The sequence below is a fragment of the Priapulus caudatus genome, unplaced genomic scaffold (genome assembly GCF_000485595.1).
Source record: "Priapulus caudatus unplaced genomic scaffold, Priapulus_caudatus-5.0.1 Scaffold1859, whole genome shotgun sequence".
Taxonomy (NCBI): Eukaryota; Metazoa; Priapulida; class Priapulimorpha; order Priapulimorphida; family Priapulidae; genus Priapulus; species Priapulus caudatus.
Window position 1 is genome coordinate 38,613 of NW_014578920.1, and position 12,121 is coordinate 50,733.

At 40.2% G+C, this 12,121-nt stretch overlaps 3 protein-coding genes across 3 annotated transcripts; 1 reads left to right on the plus strand and 2 right to left on the minus strand.

Annotated features, from left to right (window-relative positions):
• Positions 1 to 7,672: 7,672 nt before the first annotated feature.
• On the minus strand, positions 7,673 to 8,095 carry LOC106817768 (histone H2A-like). The gene has a single exon (XM_014822471.1). It carries the CDS (start codon positions 8,093 to 8,095, stop codon positions 7,673 to 7,675), a length of 423 nt encoding a protein of 140 aa, XP_014677957.1.
• A 781-nt stretch (positions 8,096 to 8,876) lies between these two features.
• LOC106817770 (histone H2B.3) lies at positions 8,877 to 9,385 on the minus strand. The gene has a single exon (XM_014822472.1). The coding sequence runs from the start codon at positions 9,367 to 9,369 to the stop codon at positions 9,001 to 9,003; it is 369 nt and encodes a 122-aa protein (XP_014677958.1). The 5' UTR covers positions 9,370 to 9,385; the 3' UTR covers positions 8,877 to 9,000.
• Positions 9,386 to 11,061: 1,676 nt separating this feature from the next.
• On the plus strand, positions 11,062 to 12,115 carry LOC106817771 (histone H3). The gene has a single exon (XM_014822473.1). The coding sequence runs from the start codon at positions 11,104 to 11,106 to the stop codon at positions 11,512 to 11,514; it is 411 nt and encodes a 136-aa protein (XP_014677959.1). The 5' UTR covers positions 11,062 to 11,103; the 3' UTR covers positions 11,515 to 12,115.
• Positions 12,116 to 12,121: the final 6 nt, after the last annotated feature.

The window sequence follows — 12,121 nt, forward strand, 5'->3', positions numbered from 1 at the left end:
TCTCTCTCTCTCTCTCTCTCTCTCTCTCTCTCTCTCTCTCTCTCTCTCTCTCTCTCTCTCTCTCTATCTATCTTTCTATCTATCTCCCCCTTTTTTACTCTGGCTCTCATCTTCACTTTTACTCTCTCTCTCTCTCTCTCTCTCCCGTTCCAAATTATATTTGTTTGCGGTCGTAAGTACTATTATATGTAAAATCTTCTAGTTTTTTTGTGAGTGGGCGTATGCTACTTCCAAACACGTCGCCCGTGCGCAATCACATCGCGAGCCCCAAACAGGATTTCGCCAGAGAAAGCCGTATAGTAACTAGCGCCCCCTCGTGAGCGATTGCGGACAATAGCGCTGCGTATCGGCGGTAGCGAACGAACATTCTACACTAAACTACACGAAAATCATTCTCGTGTTTACGTCACATATCTATGTGATCGCTGATACAGATAGCGCGAATACGCAAAATTATAAATGCAACGCATATCTTTCCACGGCAGCTCGTTAATTGATATAATTAATACTATGACATGCGTATTTACACAACGACACCTAAATGTAATTTTCACACAGAATCGCTGATGTGCCACACTTTGACATCTACGAATACATCTCTCGATCGCTCTAGCCAGCATAATGAACATAATTATATACACGACACAAGGCCGCTTCCGTCGGGAGGGAGAGAGAGAGAGAGAGAGAGAGAGAGAGAGAGAGAGGAGGAGCGGGCTCCACAAAAACAGTCCTACGCATCAAAAATCCAAATTTGGGTCAATCCTACAGCAGGACTTCGGATTTTTATCATGTTTGCTTACGGTTGGTGTTAGGTTAGGATACAGGGTTAAATTATGATGATTAGGTTAAGTTTATGAATGGGTGGCGGTTATTATGATTTTGTACGAGGGTCCCAAAGTAGCATTGAGCAATATTACATGTGAATAATCGCGTGAAATGAACGCTCACCTTTCCACACAACTCCCGTCAAAGCTACGGCGGCCTGAGCCGCACTAAGCCGCTATCATAGTAATACCTAATATTATATGCGGTGGAGACTTACCAGTATATGTACATAGTATCACAGTGAGAACGCAGAGAGCTGCTTTCGTGTGTCTCGCCTCCATATTAATTTCCGTGTAATCTCTCACTGACCGGAGCGATGGCGGTTATTGCTACAGGTAGATCCAGAATCCGCGACACCCGACTGGAATTTTGGGATTGGTCGTAAGTATTTCCCGTAACCTAGGAACGGGGTTCAAGGTGTGTTCGCCGCCGATTGCATTCTCGATTGAGTTAGACTACAGCGCCCTCGCGTGGGCAGGTACAATACTACTGGCTGCGTGAAGGTTCAGTTATAGGTGCTAGAATTCGTACATAAAATCCATCCCTCAATTACACGTGACCGTAAAGTGTCGCCATAACTGAATTAACGGAATAAGAATTACACAGTATATATGTGCATACACGTGCACGGTTCATTATGCTGTCTAACATGTGGAGGGATACGTGGACCGCCTCGCAGTCCCCGACTATCCCATATCACTCGTTACCACAGCAACACGGTTCAGTGGGCAAGCATTAAAAACGTGATTACTTATTAAAGTTCCTTTTGTATGTATTTAATTATTTAAGCCGACAATAGCATATTGCGGAACGCGTGTGTACTATACGCCCCTATGAGTAAGAAATTATGGCAAACTAACTATGGCAAAACTATGGCAATTATAGAAAAACGCCGTGAGCATCTACGCTCAGCGTGCGTGCGTGCATGCGTGCGTCGATGAAGAGGAGGGAAAACATGAACGTCGTGAAACATGCAACAAACATAATGAATAAGAACCATGAAAACTCGTTTATGTTTGTCTCGAAAATACGCCCTCGTCTCGTAAGACATGTAAAACAAACGACAGCAGCGTGCCAGTGCTAAAAACCTCATACATATATACAACATCAGATGTCCAAACGTTGAGATTCTATGGTAATAACAATCCGGCAATTAAATGTCCGTTACCGGATAATAAATCTATACGAATATGATATACATACACCTGATTGCTGTACCATGTTCTTCTGTCTAGAACGAGCGTAAAAATTTATAATGACATTAATAGTTTTGTCAAGGTTGAATTCAAAATGTATATCCGCCAAATTGAACCTCACATACGTTTGTAACTTTGTTACAATGGGGCCATAATGTCCTGACGATTTTCTGCAGCACAAAATATTTACAATATAGCTATAAACTCTATCGCATAAACGTATTCGGTCTGGTAAAAGAATAGATCGTGTCCTTTGTAGCTGTGTATCTAACGCGTTTATCGCTAGCACTAGTCCAAATACTATTTAGGTATCACCGCATAATAACATACATATGCAATACCTCCACGCTAAACAATAGATACTTTCAGGTAATGTTTCTGTATTTTCTCCCTAAACTGCTAAACAGAAGACCGCAACGTTAATTATTGCTAACATGTGGATATGGATGGCGAGGAGAGATGAAAATAGAGATTGAGAAAGAAAGGGCGAAGGCAGAGAAATATAGGAGGCACCAAGGAATAAAGGGATTAGAGAGAGAGAAAGAGGGGCGAGAGAGAGGGAGAGGAAGACACAAGCGAGGATAGAAAGAAAAGATGAAACAATGGGGATTAAAAACGATAGAGGAAGATGTGATGGACAGATGGACGCAATATAGACTTTGAGAACAATGTTCTGCTTCTTCATGAATAATTATCTTCCTAATTACTCTCATGTGCTATCAATACCATACATGCACGTTAAAAATCTCGACATATTTGTGCAAAAAACGCACTTAGTATTACGAAGGTCAAACTCAATAAATGTAAAACTCAATCCAATCAACACAGGTCATTATATATAAAGGCAAAATATGACCAAAAAAACACTGTCACTCTTATTGGGAAACATAAAGTGACAAACCAATTCATTAGATACCTGGACGAGTACTGACCCGATATCATAACTGCAATAACGATCTGAGTACAAACATGGCTCTCTGGTTTCCAACCAGTTACTACTCATGTATCACCTCAAGTTCACTTTCCCTGGGCAACAATTTGCACTTAGATGGTACATTATGCCCTTGCAACACACTGATTACTGAAAGGGGTATTTTCAGTGCTTCAACATTGCACTGCAACAAGAGCAAGTGAGAATATCCACTGCTAATAATTTCATGAGCTAGAGCAATAGAAAGGGAGAAAGCAAGACAGTGAGAGGAAGAGAAAAAAACAGAGAGAGTGAGAAAGAGAGAGAGAGAGAGAGAGAGAGAGAGAGAGAGAAAGAGAGAGAGAGAGAGAGAGAGAGAGAGAGAGAGAGAAAGAGATCCAGAGGAAACAAGATAAAAATGGTTCTATTCACACTTTATGTACAGTATATAAAAGTATAAAATGAACTGTAATAGCATATGTTTTCATAAAAATTAAACTACCATAAAACAACACTTCTAAGCAATACAGCAGTCATCCCTATGACAGCCATTACGAGAGAGGCTTTCTGGGCAATGGCCGAATTGCAACCAGGTTCTTTGCAATAGCAAGTGCGAGTCTTCATATGCCACATGCCAGCTCTGTCCACACACTTTCCCAGCAGTTCTGGTTCATATAGCCAACCACAATCTCGTATCACTCTGTAGTCGTCTTCAACTGGAAATACGAAAGAATATCAATTTATTAATGGCTATATGTGGGTTCTATAAGAATATGAAAACCATTTCATTGTCAAATTTTACCCAAAGATAGGTTAGTGTACCAGTGAGGAATACAACAGAACGATCGAATGGGTAAGTATAAAAAACAGCTCAAGAAACATGATCCAATAACGTAAATAATTTATTATAAATTACATTACACAATCAAGAAAATGAATAATTATACGAATTATAATGTCAATATAATAATTATATATATATATATATAATAACAAGTATAATTCCTTATACTTATAGCGAATAAATAATAGCACACGCGTACCTTTCTGCCTTATCTTCCGGCACACTGGAATTCCACTCAGCTTCTGAAGCTTTGGATCGTTATTGTAAAAGTTCAATCGATCTGCCCGAATATTGTCTGTGCACGTTTCAATCTTCGTTGTTATGTTGTCGAATGGATCCAAGCAGGGTGAGCTACCAAGCGAGTTGCACATGTAGCATTTTAGCTCACCAATTGCACTGCTGCCTATATTCGAAAACAAATAAGAAAAAAGTGGTATCCTATTATTATCTTTCTCTCCATCTCTCTCTCTCTCTCACTTCCTTTTTTCCAAACACACTCAACAATCCAAAATATATCGTGCAAACTTGACCTTACTTCAATTCCTATTCAAATGATTATGCTGTTATACTAGAAAGTGATTGACCATTTGTGACTGCAATCTGCATGGGTGTGGACCTATTCATATAATTAATATATATTTTGTATACTTAGAGGACACGTCATTTTACACAGATATCATGAAAGAGTGGATATATGGTGCGCAAACGCTTAATTGTTATGTCTCTTTTCCTGTACTGCCCTACTCATAGATATAGTGCAGATCAGATGTTAAAGAATTAGATCATATGATCACTTTGTTCTTTGGGTTTTTAAGTGCAATTAAGTTTATATGTCACCTCTTCATAACATTCAACATTTGTTGATCTTGTGTACGTTTAAATTGTGATGTTGCATACCAGTTAGTTTATTTATTTACTTATATTTTTGATGCTCTTGAGTTATTGTTTGTTGAAATTAAGTTTTGTTATGCTAAGCTATTTGACTGATCATACCTGTTCTCCTTTGTGTAACCATCATGTATCTTTCAATATGTTAAACTCATGCATGTATCCATATAACAGCTAGCCATCATATATCATATTATATGTAATAATATCACCTGGAGTGGCTGACTCGAAGACTTCACAGTCAACTCACCCTCCTACGCAATTCTAAACTAATATAACCAGCTATATTATGTATGTAGTGTATTCTTGTAATGCGTGAATAAACATTTTTGAATTGAATTGAATTGAATTGATCAAGCCTCAAGGATAGTTTGGGACCACCGCAATGTTTTCGCATGTGCTACAGTGCTACACTAATCTGGGGGTGCTAACTCGGCTTGGAAGTTGGGCCCAAAGTGTCCCATTCACCTTCAGTTAAACATGAGAAGCTTAATTACTATTATTTGTTCCCATCAATGGACACCTAAGAAAATGTTCTACATAAACACCTCGATCGTCGGTATGGACGCCGCCATGATGGATATTTTCGAACTCCTATGATGAAACAAAATGCGCTAAACCTAGCCTAAGTAATATATGAATACTATAAATTACTTATTTATACATTCTACCAAAAATCAAGAGTACTCGCCTTGAAACTGCGTCAATAATAATACAGCAAAGGGCACTAGAATATAAACTACAGCCTTTGTTCCCATGATGCCGACCTCCACTACACACCTGACTCGTCACACGCCCAGTAGTACATTCCTACCTGCCAACGGTAGCATCCAAGCTCACCTGTAACATGTAGACTGAGAATCATTCGTTATATCATATTCCCGTGGCTATGAAACGACGGCGGGTGATCCTCTACAACCTACTCCACCGCCATGCGCGGTCGTGATTGGGGTTGAGGCTCACAATACTTTTGCGTCGTTGGGCGAGCGACATTAGCGATTAATAATTAAGGCCAGCGTGTCGCAATACATTGTTATACTTTGTATTTATAATTTCATTGTGTTACCTATCTCACAATATCGTATTATACATTTAAACTAATATGTTAGTATGTTATATATGCAGTATATGGTACAGCAGTATCACAAAGCGCACAAGGGCTAAGCTGTAAGTGTGTCAAAATAAAGCCATTAGGCGTGTTATCAACCTATAGTACTAGAGCACACATAGGTGCTAGAAAGTTCAAGGCTGTAAATTGGGTACCTGTAAAGTTCAGGTTTTAGGTTAGAAGTAGAGTAGAGTTCAGGGTTTTTAAAATATTACATAATCTTGGTCCACAGTATATATGACAGAGGGTTTCATGTTAACGTCAGAAGTCCATTGTTTCAATACAAGGGAAGGTGAGATGTCTATTTTTAAACCGAGGTTGGGAAGCAGTGGGAAAAACTCTTTTACTTATACTGCAATTGAAGCTTAAAACTCTCTACCACAGCAAGTTAGGACAAATACTGTTTGTTCTAGTTTTAAGTAATGTCAGTCTGATGGAAAAGGTAGAAACATTAAAGGCAGAAGAGTATGATTTTCGCTAAAATAATTCGGTTGAAATTAGGCATAATAAAAGTTTGTATCGTCTTATGAGAATGTATCATTGTATGACCGGTTAAAACTACAAATTTGTATATTTCAATAGTTAGTGCTGACAGTAATTAGATTCAAGGCATAGCAAAACAAGGACCACAATGTAAATAATGATGCTAGTCATGCTTTTGTAGTTATGCATTCTTGCATATAGTCTCGCATTCTCGCATATAGTCTCGCATTCTTGCATTCTCGCATTCTTGCGATAGTCATGCATTCTTGGTAGTTATCCAATTTTTATAAATTCAGAATTTTATTGTAAAAGTATGCTATGTATTTTATATGATGGATCATATAATTGCCTAAATAAAAAGATGTTTAGTTTAGATCTCTCTCTCTCTCTCTCTCTCTCTCTCTTTCTTCCTTCAAGTGATGCTTGTAACCTCTATCACAACATATTAGGACAAATACTATCTAGTATCTATAATAGTGTTAAGTATAATATTAAAAAATGTTTAACGGGAAAGGTTGAAACGTTGGAGGCAGATGAGTTAATTTAAATTTCACTAATGGATCTGATTGTAAATATAGTGTATAATTAAGTATATAGTGTAAATTATGAAAAAAGTGTATAACTTGAACAAATTTCAAATGTATATATTTCTATAGTTCAACGTGCTGCTGATAGTGTTATAATTATTAGGAGTAATGTAGCAAGGACCACAATATAAATAAGTACCCGGTATGCTACTAGCTAGTTGGTTTTTGTGTATCCTTAGTAATAGTATAGTAGTTATTTCATTCAATAAAATTAAAATTTCGTGTAACAGTATGGATAATTATACCTAAATAAATATATCTTTACCCATAGCTGTACCTATTAAAAAAATCCCATTCTGGTATCATTAGGAGGTAATAATTACAAATTGTCACTGACAATTTGAACCCTGATATCATATAACAGAAATTCAGTTCCTGAAAAGTCCTCCGATAGGTGGTGCCACCCTTCATCATATCTATTTATTGGTCATAGTACTTATTTATCTTTATTCATCAAACTACCAATCGATACAAGCACAGAATACACAAGAGGAAGTATTTCGTCGCAAACAGACTGGCTAGAATTGATCCTATTACTATTAATGTAATGATAATATAAATAATAAAGAAGTTCAAGTTGGTGCGAGCATTTACAAACGAAACGTGACGATTCAGTTGATTTTGAATTGGCCGCCATTTCGTGTAAATACTACAGTACGTGTGCAAACAATACTTGATGTGGTAAAACAGTCATTTGGCATGGAATTTGATGCGATATGTAAATAGAAAACACAAACAGAGCTTTGCAAATGTAGGAGACCATTTCTGGGAAGAAATTGTGGCCCTGAAAAGGGCCTGTGGTTCTTCTGGTACGACGATTCTGGCAAGAGCCTAGAACTCCTGGCTCTGTGAGCTTTTGCCTCCTTTCTTTCCACCGCTGCTGCTACTGGTCTGTGTCTTCTTGGGGAGAAGGACAGCCTGGATGTTTGGCAGGACGCCTCCCTGACTGATTGTCACACCGGAGAGTAGTTTGTTCAATTCCTCGTCGTTGCGAATGGCAAGTTGAAGGTGGCGGGGGATGATTCTGCTCTTCTTGTTGTCTCGGGCAGCATTGCCGGCTAACTCAAGCACCTCGGCTGTCAGATATTCTACGACGGCAGCCAAATAAACGGGGGCTCCGGCTCCAACCCTCTCGGCGTAATTTCCCTTGCGGAGCAACCGGTGAATACGACCAACGGGGAACTGAAGTCCTGCACGGCTACTCCTGCTCTTTCCCTTTGCTCTAACTTTTCCTCCCTTTCCTCGGCCAGACATTGCGAAGATTCAAGATAATCAACTTCGTAACTTACCAACGGAACACCACGACGCTATTGATCTTGGCGATAGCTGCTCTCTATTTATACGCCGTCGCGGATTGAGTTGCAACCTCCCATTGACCAATCACAGCGACGATGGTCACGCACACACCCAGAAATGGCAGAACAAGTGCAGCAGCCGTTAATCGCTGATACTACTTCATTTGTACTAGAAAGTTCCTTGACATAGAGAATGTGTTGGTCTTTACTCGTTTGCTTACATATAATACGAATGATGCTTACGCTGTATCGAATAGTTTCATTCCTATAATACCATATATTTATTAATGATCGTCATCGGTATAATATCCCCGTATCATGTAGTGCAATGCTCCGGGAATTGTAATACAAAGTATTTGTTATACTAACAATGGGTCGAATACAATGTTATCTATTTCATGTACTATACATTTTGCGTTTAATACTGTACGTAACCGTAACCCCTAGGGCGTGTACTGCTATTTTGGTGTATCGTTATACTTTCGTTGCTTACTGTATCGGTAGTGTTCTTATACGTGCTGCTTATATATATATATCCTTATATATAGAGATAGATAATTCTTATTATATGTGCTGCTACAGGCACGATAGGATTTTGAATTTGTCCATCGTTATAACCTGTGAGATGCGTCATGAGTAGGCCTACAAACGCTGTTTTACTATATGTTGTATGTGGGTTTATATAAAGACTATAAAGTATACTGATAGCAAACGTAGAAATCATTTTTGGGAAGAAATGTGGCCCTGTAAAGGGCCGAATTGGTAGTGGAAAAGTGGAAGTAGAGGCATTAAAAATGGCAAGTTGGCTTAATGTTGGTAGAACAATATGGTTTTGATAACGGTGATCTTTAGTGAACGTTGTCTTTACTTGGAGCTGGTATATTTCGTCACAGCTTTGGTTCCCTCAGAGACGGCGTGCTTGGCCAACTCTCCCGGAAGGATGAGACGGACAGCGGTCTGGATCTCCCTGCTCGAAATGGTTGATCGTTTGTTGTAGTGCACTAAACGAGAAGACTCGCTTGCGATGCGTTCGAAGATGTCGTTAACAAAGCTGTTCATGATCCCCATCGCCTTGCTGGAAATTCCCGTGTCGGGGTGAACCTGCTTCAGAACCTTGTAGATGTAGATGCTGTAGCTTTCCTTTCTCTTCTTCCTCCTCTTCTTATCTCCACTTGGTCTTTTCTGGGCCTTCCCGGCCTTCTTTACTGCTTTCCCGCTTGGTTTGGGAGGCATTTCAACTGCATATAGTGTCTACGACTAGGCAGAATGAATTTGTGGGAAGCGTTCTCGCTGAGCTATTTATATGAGGAGCGGGGATTGTGATGCCATAGACCGTTCTACGCATGCGTAACGTGCTATTGCGTTTTCCGCGTCTATGGCATTACCCGTATTCGACTATTCGTCAAAAATTACCAGTCGTTTTTACTGCGGTTTATTGTAATGACGCGATCACAGGCACTTGAAACGTTTTAATAACATTAACAAAATGATTGATGGTAAATACACACGAAATGTAATTACTACCAGTTTCTCTAGATGTCCATGTGTTGCAGAAAATTGTCAGCAATAATAGGCGAAAGAAGAGACAGACTGGCAGTGATAGTAAATAAATTCGACCAGTGCTTTCGACATGCCATCCTCACAGAAGAGTAATCACACGGTTACAGGTGGGGTATGTCACAAAATTACGAGCGGGAGTTGACGTAGCTCTAGGCCGCGTACAGACATGCCAACATTCAATGAAGCCAAAGAGTAATGATTTCTAAATTCCTGGTTTTGACAAACGCCGCAGGCGTTTGTGGGGGTGGGCATGGGAGGGGGTGTCCCCCTCCCATTGAGGGGGGGTTTGGGGGTCCTCCCCCAAGAAAATTTTGAAACTTAGATGCTCTGTGGTGCATTCTGGAGCCATCTGTGGCACTTTCAGCATTGATTTAAATTAGGCAAAATGATGTTTTTCTGCCTGAAAATAGTGGGGAAAATCAAGAATTATTTCAGATTTATCAAACGAGAACTAAATTTTATTACAGTAAACTTGTGCATACACCCACAATCATAGGGAACATTAATGGATCAGAATACCCTTATTATGTTATCTTTCTTATTGACTCAATAGTGATTACATAGCGACAAAAAATATCTCAGATCTCTGCTAAACAAAAAAAATTCTAGACGTGATGCAGCACATCTCCAATGTCATTCAAATAAAGGTGTAATTAAACTTTTATTTACATTAATTACTACTAGGTTCATAGCAAATGTAGAAAATCATTTCTGGGAAGAAATGGTGGCCCTGAAAAGGGCCGGTTGCTTTCAGACTTGCTCGCACATCAATCTCTATCCACCGAATCCGTACAGTGTGCGTCCCTGCCGCTTCAGAGCGTAAACAACGTCCATGGCTGTTACGGTCTTTCTCTTGGCGTGCTCAGTGTAGGTGACGGCATCACGGATGACGTTCTCGAGGAAGACCTTCAAGACTCCGCGGGTTTCTTCGTAGATGAGGCCAGAGATACGCTTCACGCCACCTCGGCGAGCAAGACGACGGATAGCTGGCTTGGTAATTCCCTGGATGTTGTCACGCAACACTTTGCGATGACGCTTTGCTCCTCCCTTTCCAAGTCCTTTGCCACCTTTTCCTCTTCCAGACATAGCTTTCAAGAAATGACGAGTAAACTATAAGATCAACCAACCTTCACACAATGAACACCAAACGGTCTCAGCTTTATATATACATAGCTCTCGGCTGTGATAGTAAACACACTCGCTATAGTAATGCGCTAATAGTGATGCGCGCGCATTATTTTGCACACGGCCCCGAACTTTAGAACCGAAAAGGAACAATGCTCATTGGTGCGCGTTAAGCCAATCCCGTGCTATAGAATCAGGATCGGCTGTATATAAGAGCGCAGTGTGGCGCTAACATTTCAGTTCGATTGTGTGTTTTCTATATTTCAATACTTTATAGTAGAGATGGCACGTACAAAACAGACCGCTCGTAAGTCAACTGGTGGTAAGGCTCCGAGGAAGCAGTTGGCAACCAAGGCAGCTCGTAAGAGTGCACCTGCTACCGGAGGAGTCAAGAAACCGCATCGTTACAGGCCAGGAACCGTTGCTCTGCGAGAGATCCGTCGTTACCAGAAGAGCACCGAGCTGCTTATCCGCAAGCTGCCCTTCCAACGTCTCGTACGCGAGATTGCACAAGATTTCAAGACTGATCTCCGCTTCCAGAGCTCCGCCGTTATGGCTCTCCAAGAAGCTAGCGAGGCTTACCTCGTTGGTCTCTTTGAGGATACCAACCTGTGCGCCATCCACGCAAAGAGGGTAACAATCATGCCCAAGGACATCCAGCTGGCTCGCCGTATCCGTGGCGAACGCGCCTAATCAAGACCGTTGCTGTCAAGTTGAACCCACCGGCCCTTTTCAGGGCCACCACATCTTTCCAGAAATGATCGCTACTTTTTGCAATAAATGGACGTTGTCCATTCCCTAAGAGCACCGTAGACAATGCAGACATGCCAACCATTACGATTTGGGCGTAATTATTACGATTTTGGTGTATTAATTACGCCTAAGTCATCCATTATTACGACTTTTAGTAAATTTCAATAAATTTTTCAAAATTAAAAAATTTTTAAATTTAAAATTAAGCACAAGGACACTCAGCTGCTTGGTTACCCGTAAAGTGAGAATGAGAGCCATGGGTACCCCGTGCTACAAGGCTGTTCCTTCCAAGGATGTGTTGCGAAAGGCCAAGAGTGCCTGCTACAACAAACTGATGTAGACACTGACAGAGGTTTCTGTAGTGGTGTTTGTGTTTAAAAGAGAACAGATCTTTTGAATGTTTTTGTGACAGTTATTCTAGTCAGTGTCACTTGTTCAGCAGAGAACTGTGAATCTTTGTGAAAGAGTTTGTAGTACACTACATGTACATTGTATAGTCATTTATTTCTTCAGCAAACTTTTCATTTATTTCTTCAGCAGATCTAGA